Source organism: Heptranchias perlo, chromosome 21, assembly GCF_035084215.1.
Source record: "Heptranchias perlo isolate sHepPer1 chromosome 21, sHepPer1.hap1, whole genome shotgun sequence".
Classification (NCBI taxonomy): domain Eukaryota; kingdom Metazoa; phylum Chordata; class Chondrichthyes; order Hexanchiformes; family Hexanchidae; genus Heptranchias; species Heptranchias perlo.
Genome location: NC_090345.1, coordinates 45,859,013 through 45,881,800, shown reverse-complemented (window position 1 = coordinate 45,881,800; position 22,788 = coordinate 45,859,013). Strand labels below are relative to the sequence as shown.

At 45.0% G+C, this 22,788-nt stretch overlaps 1 protein-coding gene across 1 annotated transcript in view; it reads right to left on the bottom strand.

The window, feature by feature from the left end:
* Nucleotides 1-8,314: 8,314 nt before the first annotated feature.
* slc22a15 (solute carrier family 22 member 15) overlaps nucleotides 8,315-22,788 on the bottom strand; it is a 54,735-nt gene continuing 40,261 nt past the window's right edge. Inside the window, exons 8-12 of the mRNA XM_068002616.1 lie at nucleotides 21,717-21,802; nucleotides 21,373-21,493; nucleotides 14,451-14,523; nucleotides 11,698-11,862; nucleotides 8,315-11,347 (exon numbers count right to left, since the gene is read on the bottom strand). Of these exons, the coding sequence (XP_067858717.1) occupies nucleotides 11,315-11,347; nucleotides 11,698-11,862; nucleotides 14,451-14,523; nucleotides 21,373-21,493; nucleotides 21,717-21,802 (478 nt within the window). The 3' untranslated portion in view covers nucleotides 8,315-11,314. The remainder of the gene's footprint in view (nucleotides 11,348-11,697; nucleotides 11,863-14,450; nucleotides 14,524-21,372; nucleotides 21,494-21,716; nucleotides 21,803-22,788) is intronic.

Below are 22,788 nucleotides of genomic sequence, written 5' to 3'. Positions count from 1 at the left end.
TGGAGGGTAATTTTCCAGGCCAATCCATACACGGGGGTCTTGCCCTGTGCTCACACTGATTAGTAATCACTCCTCTCCTATCTTGGTTTTGTAGAATTATAATAAGGAAACAGGCTGTTTGGCCTCCATACACATCCTATCCCCTGTGCCCACCCTGTTCACATAAGCCTTTATCCCCCTGTCCCTCAACCACCTATCTAACCTATTCTTAAATACTGACATGGTCTCGGCCTCAATCACTAACTCCGATAGTGCATTCCACAGCCTCACAACCCTTGGTGTAAAAAGGTTTCTCCTGCTGTCTGTCCCAAAGCTCTTACATTTAACCAGATATCTACATCCTCATTCTCAACCTCTGAATCATTGGAAACAGTCTGCTTCTAACTACCTTGTTCGATCATTTGTAATTTTAAACATCTCGAATCAGATCATTTCGTCAGCTCATCTGTTCTAAGGCAATCAGCCCCAGTGATCTGTATTACCGAGTTTCTCTTCTTGGTGTGGCTCTGTTTATGGTCAAGTGGAAATCGGCACTGGCTTCATCCATCTCATCAGGCCAGTGGTCTTTGAATGATTTATCTATAATAACTGGGCCATGTTTATGGTCACTTGTGCTGTGTACGTGTGGCCTAACTTTTCTTACATTGCTGGGTTTTATCATTTTTGTCTGTCGTTCAGTGGAATCATGTCCATATTCTTGAGCATAGGAACACAGGGATTGCTAGACGAAAAAAGACCAAGGTCCATCTGGTTCACCTTCTACCATCTGGATAGAACGATAGCATGATACAACGATAATGGAGTTATTGACTAATCATGGCATCATTGTACAGTGTCACATGTCACACATTGCTCATTGACACTTCTCATATTGAAGGCATAAATGGATGTATGCTAGAAACCCTTACATAGAATGTACAGCACACAAACTGGCCTATGCCCGTCTTCATGCTCCACACAAACCTCCTCCCACCATACTTCATCTAACCCCATCAACATATCCTTCTATTCCTTTCTCCCTCATGTACTTATCTAGCTTCCTCTTAAATGCGTCTATGCTATTCACCTCAACTACTCCTTATGGTAGCGAATTCCACATTCCAACCACTCTCTGGTTAAGTTTCTCCTGAATTCCATATTGAATTTATTATTGACTATCTTATATTTATGACCACTAATTTTGGTACCCCCGCAAGTGGAAACATCGTCTCTGCATCTATCCTATCAAACCCTTACATAATCTTAACGTCCTCGATCAGGTCACCCCTTAGTCTTCTCTTTTCTAGAGAAAAGAGCCCCAGCCTGTTCAATCTTTTCTGATAGGTATAACCCCACAGTACGGATATCCTTGCAAATATTTTTTGCACCTTCTCCAGTGCCTCTGTATCCTTTTTGTAATATGGAGACCAGAATGTTCACAGTACTCCAAGTGTGATCTAACCAAGGTTCTATACAAGTTTAACATAATTTCTCTGCCTTTCAATTCTATCCCTCTAGAAATGAACCCCAGTGCTTGGTTTGCTTTTTTTATGGCCTTATTAACCTGTGTCGCTACTTTTAGTGATTTATGTATCTGACATTAATAACACAGAGCCACATAGGTTCTGCTGGGAGAGTAGGTCAATGCTTCTTGTAACAATTTATTTGCAGCAGTTACTTTGGTATGTTTCCGTTTGGTTCAGCTGTTTTCACAGCGTAAAATTATTTACAAGCAAATAGCGTATTTACCAAAGGTAAAGGAAAGAAAAAAGACTTGCCTTTATATAGCACCTTTCATGCCCTCAGGACATCTCAGAGCTTAATATCCAATGAGGTAATTTTGAGGTGTAGTCATGGTTACTGTGTAGGCAGCCACAGCAGCCAATTTGTGTATAGCAAGATCCCACAAACAGCAAAAAGATGAATAACCAATTTATCTAATTTTCTTTTTAGTGGTGTGGTTGTATTGGCCAGGACACCAAGAGAATTCCACTGCTCTTCTTTGAATAGAGCCATGGGGTCTTTTGCATCCACCTGAACACACAAACCCAGGCCTCAGTTTAACATCCCATCTGAAGGACAGCACCTCTGACAGTGCAGCACTCCCTCAGTACTGCAGAGATGTCAGCCTATATTATGTGCTCGAGTCTCTGGCTTGCGACTTGAATCCACAACCTTCTGACACAGAAGTGAGAGTGCTCCCCACTGAGCCAAACTGACAGCTTAGGAAGGCTCCTTTACCCTTGGAATCAAGTTCAACCTCTAAATAAGTTGAGGAAATAGCCGCTGACCTACAGGACAGTCATCAGGGAAATCAGACCCTTGGAGATTAGATTAGCTCTCCCATCCTGTTGCACTACCAATAACAAGAGTGATTGAGGTATAACTATTTATAATAAAAGTATAAAAATTGTAAGCAAGACTAGTACAAAATCTCATTCAATAAACCAGAGCTCTTGACCATTTCAAATCAGAAATAGAATGAGTCACAGGAGGTACATGGAGGCGGTCTGTTCGTGGAGGCGGTCTGTTCGTGGAGGCGGTCTGTTCGTGGAGGCGGTCTGTTCGTGGAGGCGGTCTGTTCGTGGAGGCGGTCTGTTCGTGGAGGCTGCAATTCAGAGATCCAGTGTAATGTAAATCTGTGTACAACAAAACTTTGGCAGTACGGAGGAAGTGCTACACTGTCAGAGGTGTCGTCTTTCAGAGGAAAGGTTAAACTGAGGTCCCATCTGAGGTGGATGTAAAAGAGACAAAACCAGAACTTGTGTGGGAGTTGCTGCTGTCAGCTCTAAAGAGTTCAGTTTTATTGTAGGTGAAACTTGGGGAGGGGGGGAAAAATAAGAAAGAATTTCCAATTGTTAGTATCTGTTAGATGCCTTCACTTGAAAAATGATCATTTGTAAGATTAGGTTAAATTAATTTTGTATTGTCTTTTGTGCATTCATAGAGTTTCTCTTTTTTACTATTTCCGCTGTACGTCCAAGTTCCTGAGAAATTGGATGTTTACCAAGTTACTTTGAGGCCATTTATAAAAAAAACTTCAAAAATCCCATGGCACTATTCGAAGAGGAGCAGGGGAGCGCTCCCCGGTGTGCTGGCCAATATTTATCCCTCAACCTATACCACTAAATAACAGATTATCTGGTCATTATCACATTGCTGTTTGTGGGACCTTGCTGTGCGCAAATTGCCGTGTTTCCTGCGTTACAACAGTGACTACATTTTTTTTCAAAATACTTCATTGGCTGTAAAGTGCTTTGGGACGTCCTGAGGTCATGAAAGGCGCTATATAAAAGCAACTCTTTTTTTCCCAACATCTCAGAGAATCTCAAGCACAGATTGAAACAGTTAAAAGAAACTCATGCCAAGAATCTAAAAATGCAGTTAAATATTAGCAGCAGCACTGGTATCCAACCCACCATTGGTGATTTATAAATGTAAAAATCAGGGAACACTTGCCAGGGGTAATCCGATTGGAAACATGGTTATAGAGTGAGAAGCATTTGAGTGACAAATTAGGATTACTGTGATATGAGATAGTAAATGTGAACTGATTTGGGAACATGCAGCCATTCAGCTGTGTCACAGTGCCTTCCTACTGTAACATTAGCATTCATTTCCATGCCTCAGAAACCCTGCTCCTGCCAGCGATCCTGCAGCTCTAATTAACGTTTGTTACAATGGCATGGTGCTTTTTATTGGAGTGAAAGAAAACAAGAGCTAAACACAACTCACCAGTTAGCCCTAAGATGGATTCATGTCGGTGTAGTTCTACTCATTGCTCATCAGTAACCTCGTGCTGCCACATCCTTTAAATGCAGCAGCTGCCTACTATAACCTATTCCCACATGTTGGTGCTCCAATGTGCAGTACCATTGCACAGTCCCCTTGATTAATGTTAATCCATTATCATTCATTTCCCTCAAAAATCTTGGAACATTTTTCTGGGTCTATTATAAATGTTTGTTAACTTCTAAGAATACTTCTAACATCCTCTGATAAGGCACTTGCTTTACACGTGCTTCTTGTACAGCTCCATTGGCAGCTTCAAAGACCATGATAGCGTTGAGGCTCGTCATAGTTCATCCTTCTAGAGAGACACTGAAGTCCCTGCATCATAGCATGCTATTTCTTAAATGATTCCATAATTGCCATCACTCTCCTACCTGTGCATCTATTCCCTGCATTCATAATTCTTTGAGTGAACATCTTCCTGACATCAGTTCCAGGTTTGCCTTTTGCCAGTTTGAACCCGTGCCCTTTCTCCTACTGTCAGGTTTAACAAAGCAGCGTTCTGGATTTACATTGTTTTAATATTATTTTAAACACCTCAGTTGTCTCCATTCAAGGATGTAGAGCTCAGTCTTCCTTCTGATGCTGGCGATTATCCTCGTGGCTCCTCCTTGCCCCAGGGCCTGAATGTCTCCCTTTGTGTCTCAGTGACAAGAACTAGACACAATACTCAAGGCGCAGTCTGATCAGAACATGCACAAGTTTAACACTCAAACAATGCTATCACAAACAGATTAACTGATCATTTATCTTATTCGCTGTTTGTGGGAATTTGCTGTGAACAAATTGGTTGCTGTGTTCGTCAACATAGAAGTGACTGCACTTCAAAAGTAATTCACTGACTGTGAAACACTTTGGGATACTAAGGACATGAAAGGTCCGATATCAATCCAAGTTCATTCATTCTATACAAATTCAAGTTCTTCACTTCTGCTTGTCTCTCTCCATTCTCACTTTTTTTCCTCCCATCCTTCACTTGTCTCTCTCCCTTCACTTTTGTCTTTTCTCTTCATTCCCCTTCTCCTTCACTCCTCATATCTTCATGCTTCAGAATTCCTCCTTCACTTGTCTTTCACTCCTCCCTTACTTACATCTTCCTCTCATCCTTTACCGCCTCTTTCTTGCACTTTCTCTGTCCTCCACTTCCCACTCTCTTCCTTCTCCATTTTTTCACGCAGTGAGTTGTTAGCATCTGGAACGCACTGTCTCAAAAGGTGGTAGAGGCAGTAACTTCCAAAAGGGAAGTGGATATATACTTGAAAAGGAAAAATTTGCACGGCTATGGGGAAAGATCGGGGGAGTAGGACTAATTGAATAGCTCTTTCAAAGAGCTGGCACAGGCACGATGGGCCGAATGGCTTCCTTCTGTCCTATAAAATTGTATAATTTCTCCCTCTCTCATCCTCTGGATCTAACAGAGCAGCTGTGCATTTACATCACTTTTTCCTTGTTGCAAAGGTATATAAAGGATCTAGAAGCAGTCCAGCACAGGTTAATCAGTCCTTTCCAAGCTTCAAGTTTTCTCCAAAAAAAGCAAACACTTCAGAAAAATATCCTCAAGCATTTTGTTTCTTGATTGTTTCTTAAAATGAAGCAGCCAGAGACTGTTTTCTGTTTACCAACAGTGAAGAAACTGCTCCATTTTAAGAAACAATCAGAAACGCTTGAAGATATTTTTCTGAACTGTTTGTTTTTAACAAAGAATACCCAAAGGACTGATTAGCCTGTGTTGGTCTGCTTCGAGATCCTTTATATACTTTTACAACAAAGAAAAAGTGCCTTTGGGTAACGATATTATACATGGTGTAAATGAGCCTTAAATGGTCTCAATTTTATAAATCCAAACGGAATTAAGCCCTTCGGCCAAACTGCTGAATTATGCGATTCATATATTTAATTCAACAACTTGCATTTATATAGCGCCTTTAACGTGGTGAAATGTCCCAAGGCGCTTCACAGGAGTGTTGTCAGACAAAATCTGACACATAAGGAGATATTTGGACTGGTGACCAAAAGCTTCCTCAAAGAGGTAGATTTTAAGGAGCGTCTTAAAGGAGGAGAGAGAATTGAAGAGGCGGAGAGGTTTAGGGAGGGAATTCCAGAGCTTCGGGCCTAGCCAGCTGAAGGATAACGGGCATTTCGGAAGAGGCCAGAATTGGAGGAACGCAGAGTTCTTGGAGGGTTGTAGGGCTGGAGAACTACACCACCTATGAAAACAGGGTTTCACAGGGATGTGTATTTCAGGTGTTATTAGATTTTGATCACACATCTACATCCGTAATAAACTGAAGTGTTATATTGTTTGGCAAGTTTATTTCAAAACCGATAGACTTCGGGCAGTAAACAGAGGAGCGTAATGCGCAATGTCACCATTCCATCTGGCATATAAATTTTAATTTGTTTTGAAGAAGCTTTGGTTTTTAAAAAGGTCATACTATCAACAAATCTACCATCTGCCTCAGAGCAAACCTGGCATGATGGTGGTGTAGTAGGTCCTGGAGCACATTGTTACGGGATGGCAGCCTTTCCCAGAGCTCAACACTGAGCCAGTAACATTACCTCAAACTTCAATTAGCCCCGTAATCGGCAGCACGTGTGTTGTAAGTTCATGCATTGCAAACCTCAGTCACTGTAACAAGGCTCTGTGTCAAAATAGTCAGTGAAAGGACTTAAGGTGTCAGCCGTGGCTCAGTTGGTAGCACTCTCGTCTGAGTCAGAAGGTCGTGGATTAAATACTCCAGAGATTTGAGCACATAATCCAGGCTGACACTTCAGTGAAGTACTGAGGGAGCGTTGCACTGTCGGAGGTGCCATCTTTCGGATGAGACATTAAACCGAGGCCCCGTCTGCCCTCTCATGTGGACGTAAAGGATCCCATGACATTATTCGAGAAAGATCAGGCCAATATTTATCCCTCAACCAACATCACTAAAACAGGTGATCTGGTTGTGTGGAGCATAAACACCAGCATAGACGAGTTGGGCCGAAAGGCCTGTTTCTATGCTGTAACTGTGTAATATATTTCATCGCTGTTTGTGGGACCTTGCTGTGCGCAAATTAGTTGCCGCGTTTCCTATACTACAATAGTGACTATACTTCAAAGGTAATTAATTGGCTGTAAAGCGCTTTGGGACGTCCTGAGATTGTGAATGACGCTGTTTAATTACAAGTTTTTTTTTTAAATTGTTGATCAACCAACCTCGTTAAAAATTGTTGTGCAATTATCAAAACCAGAAAGCCCATAGCAACTTTCCAAAGCTCGAGTCGTATTATGCCCAGTTCATGCATTTATCATCATTATACGTCAGACACACGTTACAAATTAATAACAAGTAAAGACTTTGCCCTCTCTGCTGGAAAATGTTGACAACATATTTTGGACACTGCTAAAATAAGCGAAGGTGACAGCAGCTCAGTGAGTATTTCCCATTTTATTTGGTATACCGTGGTACAGTTACGAGTGGCAGACTTTCACCATGTAAAAATGAAACACAATGCAATCAGGTCGTTAGACTGACCGACACCAAGCTCACAAAATCAAAGTATGAAGACGTCACATTTGCGAGGACTGGCGAAACAAAAATACCACAATAATTTTGTAACAGAAGAACATGAAACTGTCAGACTGTTTGAATTATTAGTCACGTCAGTCAGAGAGCTTGATTTTCAACTTGCCGTCGAAGGGCGGGTCCTATAACGGGCAGCCAATCCGCAACGTTGAAGGTCTACCCACCCCGCCCCCCACCCCACCCCCAATCCCCCCCACACTATCCCCCGCCCCCGCCCCCAATCCCCCCCACCCCCACCCCCAATCCCCCCCACCCCCAATCCCCCCTGCCCCCAATCCCCCCCCGCCCCCACCCCCACCCCCAATCCCCCCCACCCCCAATCCCCCCCCGCCCCCACCCCCAATCCCCCCCACCCCCAATCCCCCCCCACACTATCCCCCACCCCGCCCCCAATCCCCCCACAGCCCACCCACCCCGCCCCCAATCCCCCCCACACTATCCCCCGCCCCCAATCCCCCCCGCCCCCAATCCCCCCCACACTATCCCCCGCCCCCGCCCCCAATCCCCCCCGCCCCCAATCCCCCCCACACTATCCCCCACCCCACCCCCAATCCCCCCCCCACACTATCCCCCACCCCACCCCCAATCCCCCCCCACACACTATTCCCCCACCCCGCCCCCAATCCCCCCCCACACTATCCCCCACCCCGCCCCCAATCCCCCCCCACACTATCCCCCACCCCACCCCCAATCCCCCCCCACACACTATTCCCCCACCCCGCCCCCAATCCCCCCCCACACTATCCCCCACCCCACCCCCAATCCCCCCCCACACACTATTCCCCCACCCCGCCCCCAATCCCCCCCCACACTATCCCCCACCCCACCCCCAATCCCCCCCCACACACTATTCCCCCACCCCGCCCCCAATCCCCCCCCACACACTATTCCCCTACCCCACCCCCTATCCCCCCCCACACTATCCCCCCCCACACTATCCCCCCCCACACTATCCCCCCCCACACTATCCCCCAACAACACTCCCCCATCCCCTCTCCGACAACGTCTGTTGCCAGGCAAGATCTGGATTGCTGCTATTTTTAGCTGGCGGACGGGGTCTTTGACTGGTAGCTTGGTTATTGTCTTCCTGACCAAATAAAAAAATTACAACCTGCATTTTTGGCACAAATTACCAGGCCCAGTATACACACTGCAAATACCAGGCCCAGTATACACACTGCAAATACCAGGCCCAGTATAGACACTGCAAATACCAGGCCCAGTATAGACACTGCAAATACCAGGCCCAGTATACACACTGCAAATACCAGGCCCAGTATACACACTGCAAATACCAGGCCCAGTATACACACTGCAAATACCAGGCCCAGTATACACACTGCAAATACCAGGCCCAGTATACACACTGCAAATACCAGGTCCAGTATACACACTGCAAATACCAGGCCCAGTATACACACTGCAAATACCAGGCCCAGTATACACACTGCAAATACCAGGCCCAGTATACACACTGCAAATACCAGGCCCAGTATACACACTGCAAATACCAGGCCCAGTATACACACTGCAAATACCAGGCCCAGTATACACACTGCAAATACCAGGCCCAGTATACACACTGCAAATACCAGGCCCAGTATACACACTGCAAATACCAGGCCCAGTATACACACTGCAAATACCAGGCCCAGTATACACACTGCAAATACCAGGCCCAGTATACACACTGCAAATACTAGTTACTGTTCTCTATACAGCAGCACATTACAGAGATACGGAAAAAACATAATTTACAGTAATAAAATCACTAATAGTTTTATTACGGTAACATTAGCCCAAACTACTGAAGCACATATTATGTGCAAAATTGCATTTAAATAAGAAAATACTTTTCCTGTGCTCGTCCACTTGTCCCTTTTTCTCCTATTCTCGTTGACCCACTTTTATCAAACTTTACATCATAATCTTTCCTACCAATTCTAACCCGATTCTCCCTCTTGCTTTCACACCAATTTCCTCCCCTTTACTCCTCTGTCCTATTTTGGACTGTATTGCAATCGGGTCCAGCAGTCTTCCACATCACCACCCAAGTAGATACCAAGTGGACATTCCTCACATGTCAGCCCAAGCACTGAGCACTGCTCAGATATCCGGTCATGAAAGGCACCACGGCCGTCCACATCCAGTGTCCACTTGTGCACTTTTCAGCAGCAGTCACTGGGTAGCAATCAGGACCCAAGGCTAAGCTGAGATCAGTCTCATTAGCTCAGACTGAGACCTTCTCTCACATCAGACGTGTCTCTCCCCACTCTCTAACAATTTTTTTTAATCTTTCTTTTTTCACCTTCTCCCACTCTCCCTTTTCACGATCATAGCGACTTTTTTTTAAAAAAAGGTTTCAGTGGCTGAGAAAGATTCCTACCACAGAAAACACATACAGTTGATAACACAAGCTTTTTCCACGGAGTTTGGTCACCAGAGTCGGGAGGGGGGACTTTGGTCACCGAATTCACCCCCCGGACTTTGGTCACTGGATTCACCTGCCGGACTTTGGTCACCGGGTCTCAGCACAGCTCTCAAACGGAGCATCTGATATGTTCCACAGGTGCATCATGGGCAGAACGTGTGAACGAGAACACAGAATCGGAAGGCCCTTCCGCAGGAATATTTTCGTCCTTTGTCCTTGCAGGTGCGATGGTTATGGACCATTCCCACGTACCACACTACCCTGCCTTCAAAACTCAGAAGAAAATGCACAACTCAGAGAATGGGAGCAGAGGGAATGAAGATACCCTCAGACAATTCATAGACGACACTCAAGTGAATTAGTGCCCCGCAGCGCAGTGCTGTCCGACAACTGCAGTTAAATGCGGATAAACATTTTACATAAGTTTCTACGGTAAATATTGCACAAGAAATGTGGACCATCAGCAAAGCTATAAAATCACATTCGACACTTAGAGGGACACATGGAAAGGCATCACAATTTGGTGTTTACAGCGCACTGAACCCAAAGTGTAACAATACAAAGCCTGAATATGGAAGGGTGAACAGTTTTACGATTCCAGAGATAAAGTACAGTTGGAAAGATTTTACCTTAATTATCAATACTTAAAGCTTTACAGATTTATCTTTTGGTTTTGTTGAAAATGTTGGAACAATAAGTCATCAATCCAAACCGATTGAATCTACGCAACTTATGAGACTCAGAGAGCCAAGGAATGGGTAAAATGCTGAGACTCATAATGCACCTGCAATACAAAGCCATTTTATCCGGGGATGTTTTTTCTATAAACTAAAGAGTTGTAGCACCAGGATTTTGTGTCCCAATTAGGGGTCCTTAATACAGAAGTGCAAGATTGAAGCAGAGTGGAATGAATGGAAACAGAGGTCCTTAAAATGAGGTGCTTTCAGAAATGACCAGTGTCTAAAAAGGGAGTCTTCAAGGAAGAGAGTTGAAAGTATGTCCAATACAAAAAACTCTCTTTAGAGGCTCAGTCATAATGCAAGTTGTATTAAAAACCTGATGGAGCTTAGCTCCCAGGTTTTTGAAGTTAGGTTTTATGTTGGACGTCATAATTTGGCTCCTAAGGACTTATGAAAGTGAAAGTTTGTGAATAAATCCAATGTACCAACATTATGTCGAAGAGCTGATATCACTCAGAAAATGCAGCACTTGTAAACTTTAAACTGCAGGTCACAAAAGGTAAAAACACTTGCAAAACTGTACAATTAGAAATGTAAAAAATAGTAATTCTCAGTTCCTTGTTAGCCAATAAATGTTGGGAAATGAATAACTGAGGTAAATCTTTCGAGCTTAAGGATGTGCAATCGTCACCCTGAACAACCAACTGATCTTAAAATGCACCATTTCAAAAGCTCTATGAAGTGGTTACATAACCTTTTGTAGCATCTTCACAATGTCCATATGCAACTCTGAGGCCTCATCTCAAAAACCTTTCCTTAAGCAACCTTTCAGTCCCAGTGGTTCTTCACTAAGCCTCCGATCTTCATGACTGAGTGAATTCCTGTAAGCCCACTCCCTGTCAAATCAATGGAAAATACGTAGACAAGTCACTCACCAACCAGAATTTGACCAAGTTTACACTTCACTAGTGGGGATGCTGATACATAACACACAACAGTTTAAAAATCGAATGCATTTTAATTTAAATGCCAATAAATACCATTATTAATTTTTGACATTATTGAGGAGAAAAATCTGGAAACCTCTAATATACTGTTTAAACATTTAGCAGTTGCATGCAAAGAAAAATTCTGTGTTGAGAGTAACAAGGTTGATAGATTAGATCCTCTGCCAGAGGCACTTAGAAATGAAGGTTTCACTTCATCTAAAATTTGACAAAAAAAATGTAAATAAAAACAAACTCACTTTTTTCCTTTTGTTTTCAAGCCTCTGATAGGCTGGACAGTGAAGATCCTCTATCGACTCTGCGATTGGTTTATTTAATGTTTCTGGGAGAAGGAGTCCCAGGAATCCTCCTGACATCCCAGCAATCCCAAACACGATGAATGGCATAGACGGATTCAGAGACTTCTGTAACACAAGATTCCTCACTTCAATACAGGCTTGAATAAATAGCGTTAAGGAAAGACTGAGATACAATTAACGTAACAGGCTATTATATTATTTACCAAATTACTTTGTACGGTATAAATGCCTGGTGCATATATATAGAAAATAATTCTGCCATGAATGCTTTAAAGGAGACATTCCTCAATCAATGCAGGAGTTACAAAGCAACAATGAAATTTTACATTAGTGGTCTCACAAAGATCTTTACAAAAAGAATTAAACCAAAGAGATTACAAAGCAATGTTATTTCCCCTGCAAGACTAAAATCCAGTAATGATTACATTACAAATATAACACCATTATTTATCAACTGAATGGAACTTCCAAATCATTAACGCTGGTTATGGACACATTGCTGAGAGGGGGAGGGGGCCTTTGACAGATGGTAACTTAATTAATAAGCAACACTGCTGTGATTCCATAGATTTTTTTAAATAAAGCTGCGCGTGGGAGTGATTACAATAAAATTAATCTGCTCTCGAGCAACAAGTGTTCAGGTGGAATAAAATGCTCCAAGTTCACTCATGCGTTTTACAATGTTATCCAAATCACTTGAGGAAATTTTTGAGTTACACTGAATTACACTGACCCGGAAACTGCTCGTAAAATGATGGAGAGCCAAAACAACGCTCACCGTTATTTCAGAGAAAGTGGAAGAGCCAGTTCCGGAGAGCGAACATGCGCAGTAAAACGCAGAAATCCGGAAATTGCTCTTCTTAATTCCCTGCTTCTCTGAAAGCTTTGCGGTAAAGAGACCTCGCCGGCTGCAATCAATAGACCAGCGTGAACTTGCTCTCCTGCCCAGCTGGAAACTAACTAATCTCGCCAAAAAAAAGGTACGCTGAGTTATATCAGGTCCACACTAACTTTTAATGGCATGATAAGTATAAATAACTGCCAAACAACCTCACTGGCACTGAAAATTAACTTTAAAAAATGTGGAGTCTCATTCCTCCCAATATTAATTGTTGTTGGACATTTAAAAAATGTTCAATTTAGAATTTTATTTTATTTTACTTTTTCTTTCTGTCTCTTTTATCCCTGTCTTTTAATCTTACCCTCTCTTTATTTCGCTTTCTCTAACTAATTTTATAGTGAATTCACTGTTGTAGCTTTCACTTCCTGGCTCTGACTGCTTCAAACTGATTGGCTGAGGACAGAGCGCGATCCTTTCCCCACTCTCAGCTCAACGAAGTCCCCGGGAAAGATTCCGGCACTTCCTGCAGGTCTCCATTGAAGCAAGTTGGCGCCCAGAAGCCCACGAATAGTTTGTGGGTATATTATAACTAACAAATGGCGGTCGAGGTTCGTTCGCCGGTCAGCGCAATTTCTGGGCCTTTATCTGATTAAACTGCGGCATTGAACATGCAATGATTAACTTGTCCTGACTTAACAGATCTCAAATAAATAGGAACACTGGACCGGACTGGCGCACTCCACAAATGTTGCATGATCTGTGAAATAACACGGGGGTATAGTTGGGTGTGAACACAATGTATTTTTACGATATTCTTTGCTACTTCAACAATCATAGAATCATACAGCACAGAAGGAGGCCATTCGGCCCCTCGTGCCTGTGCCGGCTCTTTGAAAGAGCTATCCAATTAGTCCGATCCTCCAGCTCTTTCCTCATAGCCCTGCAAATTTTTCTTTTTCAAGTATTTATCTAAATCCCTTTTGAAAGTTATTATTGAATCTGCTTCCACCACCCTTTCAGGCAGTGAATTCCAGATCATAACAACTCGCTGCGTAAAAAAATCTTCCTCATCTCCCCCCTGGTTCTTTTGCCAATTATCTTAAATCTGTTTCTTTTTTTTTATTCGTTCACGGGATGTGGGCGTCGCTGGCAAGGCCGGCATTTATTGCCCATCCCTAAGAGGGCAATTAAGAATCAACCACATTGCTGTGGGTCTGGAGTCACATATAGGCCAGACCGGGTAAGGACGGCAGGTTTCCTTCCCTAAAGGACATTAGTGAACCAGATGGGTTTTTACGACAATCCGGTAGTTTTATGGCTATCATTACTGATACTAGTATTTTAATTCCAGATTTTTATTTAATTGAATTTAAATTCGCCAGCCGCCGTGGCGGGATTTGAACTCGTGACTCTGGATTTTAGTCCAGGCCTCTGGATTACTAGCCCAGTAACATAACCACTACGCTACCGTACCCTCCTGCCACTGGAAACAGTTTCTCCCTATCTACTTTATCAATACTGTACATAATTTTGAACACATCTATTAAATCTCCACTTAAACTTCTCTGCTCCAAGGAGAACAACCGCAGCTTCTCCACTTTCTCCACATAACTGAAGTCCCTCATCCCTGGTACCATTCTAGTAAATCTCTTCTGCACCCTCTCTAAGGCCTTTACATCCTTCCAAAAGTGTGGTGCCCAATTGAACACAATACTCCAACTGAGGCCTATTCACTAACCCCATTTATTTTAAAGGAAATTCATACAACTGAGCTCAATGCCCTTATATTAAAGTCCCAAAGAGCAAGCTCAAGGCAAGCTCTGCGTAAAGAAAAAAGTAAGTTAAGACTAACCAGCGATGGTACAAATGGAGCCAGAATCCCACCGACTCTGCATGACATAGAGCAGATTCCTAATCCAGCATTCCTGTATCAAAGAAACCAGATCAGTTCAGTGCAAGCTCAAAAATCAAATTATACAAAGTATCGTAGGTTGATTGCAAATCAGATGGTAGAGAGCACTGCCCTCCCCAGTCAGCGAGATCTCACAACCTAGAGGGCAACACATCATCTTTCTAGCTTTAGAATCTCATGAGTTAGGAACCTGATCAGTAATTCATGTTTCTAACCATGTACGGATACTTACTGTGGGTCATGTTTCAGGCATCTAGGCTTGGACCTCTGTATGGAATTAAAAGCTAGCTAAAGTACCTCCCTTGCCCCTAGTGTACGCCATGGCACAATCTTATGGTACACTTGCGGACTTCTTCTGACTTACTGCACTCGCAGGCTAGCACCATTACATTCTCTTATAAGTCCTTCCCCAACATAGATCACATGATAAAACTTTGAAGCCTGATAGGCCAACCAAAGGGAACCTGGATGAATTGGACTTAATGACAGTGACTTCTCAATAAAACCTGATCTACCGGTATTGTTGTTTGAAAAGTTGTTAATAGCAAACCAGGAAAAATACTTGGGGAACTGGAATGCCATTTTGAACCACTGGGAAGTACCGGAAAATTTAACATTTTTTTATTCGTTCATGGGATGTGGGCGTCGCTGGCGAGGCCAGCATTTATTACCCATCCCTAATTACCCTTGAGAAGGTGGTGGTGAGCCGCCTTCTTGAACCGCTGCAGTCCGTGTGGTGAAGGTTCTCCCACAGTGCTGTTAGGAAGGGAGTTCCAGGATTTTGACCCAGCGACGATGAAGGAACGGTGATATATTTCCAAGTCGGGATGGTGTGCGACTTGGAGGGGAACGTGCAGGTGGTGTTGTTCCCATGTGCCTGCTGCTCTTGTCCTTCTAGGTGGTGGAGTTCGTGGGTTTGGGAGATGCTGTTGAAGAAGCCTTGGCGAGTTGCTGCAGTGCATCCTGTGGATGGTACACACTGCAGCCACTGTGCGCCGGTGGTGGAGGGAGTGAATGTTTAGGGTGGTGGATGGGGTGCCAATCAAGCGGGCTGCTTTGTCCTGGATGGTGTCAAGCTTCTTGAGTGTTGTTGGAGCTGCACTCATCCAGGCAAGTGGATGACACTCCTGACTTGTGCCTTGTAGATGGTGGAAAGGCTTTGGGGAGTCAGGAGGTGAGTCACTCGCCGCAGAATACCCAGCCTCTGACCTGCTCTTGTCGCCACAATATTTATGTGGCTGGTCCAGTTAAGTTTCTGGTCAATGGTGATCCCAGGATGTTGATGGTGGTGGATTCGGTGATGGTAATGGTGTTGAATGTCAAGGGGAGGTGGTTAGACTCTCTCTTGTTGGAGATGGTCATTGCCTGGCACTTGTCTGGCACGAATGTTACTTGCCACTTATTAGCCCAAGCTTGTCCGGGACTTGCTGCGTGCGGGCACAGACTGCTTCATTATCTGAGGGGATGCAAATGGAACTGAACACTGTGCAATCATCAGCGAACATCCCCATTTCTGACCTTAATATGGAGGGAAGGTCATTGATGAAGCAGCTGAAGATGGTTGGGCCTAGGACACTGCCCTGAGGAACTCCTGCAGCAATGTCCTGGGACTGAGATGATTGGCCTCCAACAACCACTACCATCTTCCTTTGTGCTAGGTATGACTCCAGCCACTGGAGATTTTTCCCCAATTCCTATTGACTTCAATTTTACTAGGACTCCTTGGTGCCACACTCGGTCAAATGCTGCCTTGATGTCAAGGGCAGTCACTCTCACCTCACCTCTGGAATTCAGCTCTTTTGTCCATTTTTGGACCAAGGCTGTAATGAGGTCTGGAGCCGAATGGTCCTGGCGGAACCCAAACTGAGCATCGGTGAGCAGGTTATTGGTGAGTAAGTGCTGCTTGATAGCGCTGTCGATGACACCTTCCATCACTTTGCTGATGACTAAGAGTAGACTGATGGGGCGTATTTGGCTGGATTGGATTTGTCCTGCTTTTTGTGGACAGGACATACCTGGGCAATTTTCCTCATTGGCGGGTAGATGCCAGTGTTGTAGCTGTATTGGAACAGTTTGGCTGGAGGCGCGGCTAGTTCTAGAGCACAAGTCTTCAGCACTACAGCCGGGTTGTTGTCGGGGCCCATAGCCTTTGCTGTATCCAGTGCACTCAGCCGTTTCTTGATATCACGTGGAGTGAATCAAATTTGCTGAAGACTGGCTTCTGTGATGGTGGGGATATCGGGCCGAGGAGGCACTTCTGGCTGAAGACTGGACTCTGCCATCATTGAGGATGGGGATGTTCGCAGAGCCTCCTCCTCCCGTTAGTTATTTAATTGTCCACCACCATTCACGACTGGATGTGGCAGGACTGTAGAGCTTTGATCTGATGCGTTGGTTGTGGAATCACTTAGCTGTCTATAGCATGTTGCTTCCGCTGTTTAGCATGCATGTAGTCCTGTGTTGTAGCTTCACCAGGTTGGCACCTCGTTTTTAGGTACACCTGGTGCTGCTCCTGGCATGCTCTTCTACACTCCTCATTGAACCAGGGTTGATCCCCTGGCTTGTTGGTAATGGTAGAGTGAGGAATATGCCAGGCCATGAGGTTACAGATTGTGCTGGAATACAATTCTGCTGCTGCTGATGACCCACAGCGCCTCATGGATGCCCAGTTTTGAGCTGCTAGATCTGTTCTGAATCTATCCCATTTAGCACGGTGGTTGTGCCACACAACACGTTGGATGGTGTCCTCAGTGCGAAGACGGGACTTCGTCTGCACGAGGACTGTGCGGTGGTCACTCCTACCAATACTGTCATGGACAGATGCATTTGCGACAGGTAGATTGGTGAGGACGAGGTCAAGTAAGTTTTTCCCTCGTGTTGGTTTGCTCACCACCTGCCGCAGGCCCAGTCTGGCAGCTCTATCCTTCAGAACTTGGCCAGCTCGGTCAGTAGTGGTGCTACCGAGCCACTCCTGGTGATGGACATTGAAATCCCCCACCCAGAGTACATTCTGTGTCCATGCTACCCTCAGTGCTTCCTCCAAGTGGTGTTCAACATGGAGGAGGACTGATTCATCAGCTGAGGGAGGGCGGTAGGTGGTAATTAGCAGGAGGTTTCCTTGCCCATGTTTCACCTGATACCATGAGATTTCATGGGGTCCAGAGTCAATGTTGAGGACTCCCAGGGCCACTCCCTCCTGACTGTATATCACTGTACCGCCACCTCTGGTGGGTCTGTCCTGCCGGTGGGATAGGGCATACCCAGGGATGGTGATGGAAGAGTCTGGGACGTTGGCTGAAAGGTATGATTCTGTGAGTATGGCTATGTCAGGCTGTTGCTTGACTAGTCTGTGGGACAGCTCTCCCACTGTTGCCTGAAGGACACCTTTAATGGCAAATTCACTAGCTCCACCATCCCATCAGGAAGCTTTGCTCAAAATGGAGCATGGGACAGAGAATCGGTGCCAAAGTCATTCAGCGTAGTCCACGGCCCACAATGAGGGGGGGGGGGGGGGGGGGCACCTTCCAGCACGCCCCCCCCCCCCCCCATCCCCTCCCCACTGGGAAGGTGGGGTCAGCAAATTGACCCTTTAATTCCCATTCCAGTCTCCACCTGGAAAATTCACAGACTAATCACTGCAGGGAAAGAGGGGGGGGGGGGGGGGGGGGAGAAGAACAAACGTTGTCAGAATGTTCCATCCTGACCATTACGGAACGCTCTGCCCATTAGTACAAACTGTGCAGTTTTACCAATTAATATCCTTTTTAAAATTTGCTACAGAATTGTAGGTTTCTTGAAGCAAGTAAACGTCCTGGGTCGCAAGTGCAGCTGAAGAACTGGTTTCCCACCCTTAACCTTTCAGAAAGGTCGACAGAGGCATCACGGAGCTACCACTGAGCCGAGCTGGAACTTCAAAACAAAACCATCCTTCTAATCCTGGGGCCTCCTTCCAGTCTCCAGTTTCTACTTCTCAGGCCTCGACAGCTCGAAGCAGATGACTGAAGCGCCATAAGAAATAATCTTATCTATTTACCAAAGACCATGTGTTTGATGAGCTGTAAGTCATACAGACACTAACTGTTTAAAAATCAAGCCAGCTTGTATAGTGTGCGAATTTGGTCAGTGCACTGTACATTGATCTTGCTGCTTCTATGGATGGATTTATCTGTCGGAAAATCTGTTGAAGTAATTTCAACCTGTCTGGTCGGACGGTGAGATGATCTCCACCTTCTGAGATGATGGCAGAACGTGGCGGGCAGCCCATAATCAATTTACTGCGATCCAGGGCTACGATAACCCACTCATGGCAAAAACAGAGTCAGGTTTCAATTCATAAGGGACTCAGTCTGCCCGTGGAAAACATCACCCAGCCATTTGCAACAGCCAAAGCAATGGAAGAAAGCCAAAGCACGGTGGTGCCCAGAAAAATATAATTTCCTCACTGTTAACCAAGTTCCGTGCCCAATAAGGGCACAACAAGGTTCAGGTCTCTCCCCAACAAGGGCGTAAAGAGGTCAACTTCTCCATCTAGCAATAGATGCACCATGGGGTTGGATTTTTACTTTTGCTATTTTATCATCTTTGAGACAATTTGATTATATCGCTCATACTAAATTGATAAAAAGGAAGGTTCCATTCACTTTACCGACATTGCTCTCGTTTAGTGCTGCAAACTGGAAGGTGAGTCAGGAGCAAGTCCCAAGGTTTGCTGATGCCTCCCTGGAGGTTCTATTGCAAGAGGCAAGGAGGGACATTATCTGTCCCTCAAGTGGGAGGAGGTTTGCCGAGACTGATATACACCAGGCCTGGAGAGAGGTTGCAGAGATGGCCATCTCCAGGACCTGGATCCAATGCAGGAAACGCTTCAATGACCTGGCAAGAGCAGCAAAAGGGTGAGTACAGCTTTTCATCTCTCTCAGTAACACCCAACAGTCCTTCCCCCTCCTTCCAATACTCGGAACAATTCCCTTCCCTCCATCACGTCCTTCACCACCCAAACAGGGGCCCATTATACCACCTCCCATTCTCATTCTAAACACACACTCACCTCTTGCCTGCAGCCTACACAGCAGCCGTCAGCACCATCCAGTCTCAGATGTGTGTTGGCATCTCACATGGCATCAGCACTCTGCAGTCTACCTCGAAGCATGTGACCACCTCCAGCAGCCAGGACCCACAACAGGACCCCGAGGTATCTGCCTTGCTAGCTTTGACTGAAGCTCAAACGGCTGCCCTCAGGTCCCTACGAACTGAGTTCCTGCGCCTGACTACCCCTTTAAATACTGCTTCCAGTCGGCCTCTGAAACCAATCCCGTGAGGTTTTACTCAGTGGGTCAGGCGCTGGGTGGAACTTCTGAATTTTGGAAGTCGGGGTACCAATACCTCGATAGGACCCTGATTTGCATGTATTCGTGAGGCAGCCGCCGGCAGGTGTCTCGGCCACCTAAAAAAAAATGCGTGATGAAAACAGGTGGTAATCGAGCAGGAAGCGGGCGGTAAATTTTTGGAGGCGATTTTTTACGGCGTGCCCGCCCGGGAGGGGGGAGGGGGGAGGGGGGGGAGGTGGAGAGAGTCAGTCGCCACTACTGTAATGGCTGCCACGCCAGGGGCTCCTTCTAGCAGGACCCTTGCCTATTGTAGCAGCTTTGCTTCATGCTGAAGGTATGGGAGTGGCTAGAATCAGGCACCTGAGAAGCAGCAATTGCTTTGGGTCACTTAATTCACTGTTTAGGTCCACATTGAGCCAGAGCTGAATGGCACTTCAAACCCCATATATGGTGCATAACCTCAGCTAAAAGGACTAAGGGATCTCCAAACAAACTGTTCTGTTAAACTCAGAAGACAGTTGAAAGTTAAGTAATGGATTGCTGTCTAATCTTCTGACTGATTCTTAGTTCTGTATGATTTGCTTATTAGAATAAATCTGAATTCTTAGTTTTAGCTGCTCAATGTTGTCTGTCAGTTTGATGCTGATTCAGAAATGACAGGTGTATACTCGTCCTTTATCCCTTACAGTACGAGGGAGTTCCATCTAGCACACTACCCCAGGTATTGTATGTGGTCATGTTTCAGGTCATGGGATGTGCAGACCTGTCTCTGGAAGCAGACATACTGAGAACTTGAATAAAAAGTATTGGGGAAAGCGGCTGAGGTGTAACAGAGGCTGTAGGAGGTAAATACCACAAACAGCAAATTACCAGCTTTCAACGTTATCTTGGATTGTCACTTTGACAACGGGCAGTTTTGAAAGTATTCCCACTGACTGAGTTCCACAGTGGAGCCCCGTTAGTTCTACAGTTCCTCAGATAGAAGACTTAACGTGCTTCAGAGCATCAGCTGACAAAGATTCCCATTGGAATACGTCCACTTATCATCACTGGGGTCAGGCTGAAAACCCAGTTTCGGTGAAGACTGGGGAATGACAGCAGCCTGTGATCAGCTGCAAACCAAGATGGATTACCACCTGATTCTCTAATACAGCCAGTGCACCAACGTACACCTAGCTACATGCCAGTGACCTGAGGCAAACTTATAGTTTTTCGAACTCACCAAAATTCAACTTCTAACCAAGGGGAGTTCTCCCCGGTGTCCTGGCCAATATTTATCCCTCAACCAGCAACACCAAAAAAATATGACCTGGTCATTATCATATTGCTGTTTTTGGGATCTTGCTGTGCACAAATTGGCTGCCGTGTTTCCTACAGTACAACAGCGATGGCACTTCAAAAATACTTAATTGGCTGTGAAGCACTTTGGGACGTCCTGGGTCATGAAAGGAGCGATATAAATGCAAGTCTTTCTTTTTTTTAAGTCACAAAGGAAAATGCACTTATGTAATTGCCAAGAATGAAAGTGGGCTTACCTGATCACAGTCGGGTAAAGCTCTGCAGTGAAAACATACGCAATGTTAAAGGCAGCGCTGACGGCCAACTTTCCACACAATGCTAATGAAGTGACGTTCACCAAGAATCCCATGTCAAAGTCTGGCAGGACAAAATGAAACAATTTATATTTACGTATGACAGTGGGTGAACTTAACAATTATATTAATCTTCCAGCAATATATGAGACCTTAGAGACCAGATACAGAAGGCTAAACCCACTGTGAACAATCTGAAGATAATGTGACCAATTTTGAACTCCTTATATTTTATTCATAGTGAGCATTTGACTGCAGAGAATCAAAATTATGGGGTGTCCTCTTACCTGGGTGCCTGGGTAAAAACATGGTACTTATGCAGGCAACCCCTGCAGATAACAGGAATACTGTCATCGTCTTCCGTCTTCCTGACCTTGGGGTTGGTGGGGGTGGAGGGGAGGAAAGAGGGAGAGCATAGAATTATACTGGGTTATAATAATACAACCCACCAAATAACAACACATGGAGACACTCCTGTAATGGAGAAAAATTATCAATATGCACACATTTGCAGAGTAGTAAATATCATTGTTCAAACCACAAGCACTGTGGTGTAACCTCACAATCAGTACCAGACTTCAATCTACAACTGGCTCAATCATTCAATCCTTTAAAATCCTGCTGTATAATACAATACAGCAGAAAACCAACCACATCTGTTTGCCGCAAGCAAAATAGCTCCCATTCTTGGAGTGAGCATTTTAACATTTAACTGGCACAGTTAAAATCATCCATTGGCTCATATGCTCCAGACAAAGTTATTCCTTAAAAAGGGGGAGTATTTTCTGTTCAAAATACACCTCCTATCAGAGTGGAGAATAATTGTCTCACCATCAGCTTCTTTTACTTGTTTTTTTTTAAACCATCAATTTTCTTGCCTACATTTTCCCGTTCACCCCATCACCCCTGTGCTCACTGACCGACACTGGGTCCTGGTCACCCAACACCGCCAATTTAAAATTCTCATCCTCGTGTTTAAATCCCTCCATGGCCTTGCCCCTCCCTATCTTTGTAACCAACTCCAGCCCTACAATCTCCTCCTCAAACCCTCCATTCCTCAGATTCTGGCCTCTTGCACATCTCCCCCCGACACCCCCCCCCCACAAACGGCTACTTTCATCCTCCCATTGGCAACTGTGCCTTCAGCCACCGAGGCTCCATATTGTGGAATTCCCACCTCACAACCCCTTGTTCAGGTTCTTGTTCACCCCTCCTAATACCTCCTTCTTTGGCGCAGTGTCCATTTATCTCCGATTATTCCCCTGTGAATCGCCCAGAGGCGTGTTTCTTAAAGGCGCTGCATGAATGCAGGTTGTTGTTTCTGTGCACCGAACCCTTTCTGAGTGGGGTCTCCCTTCC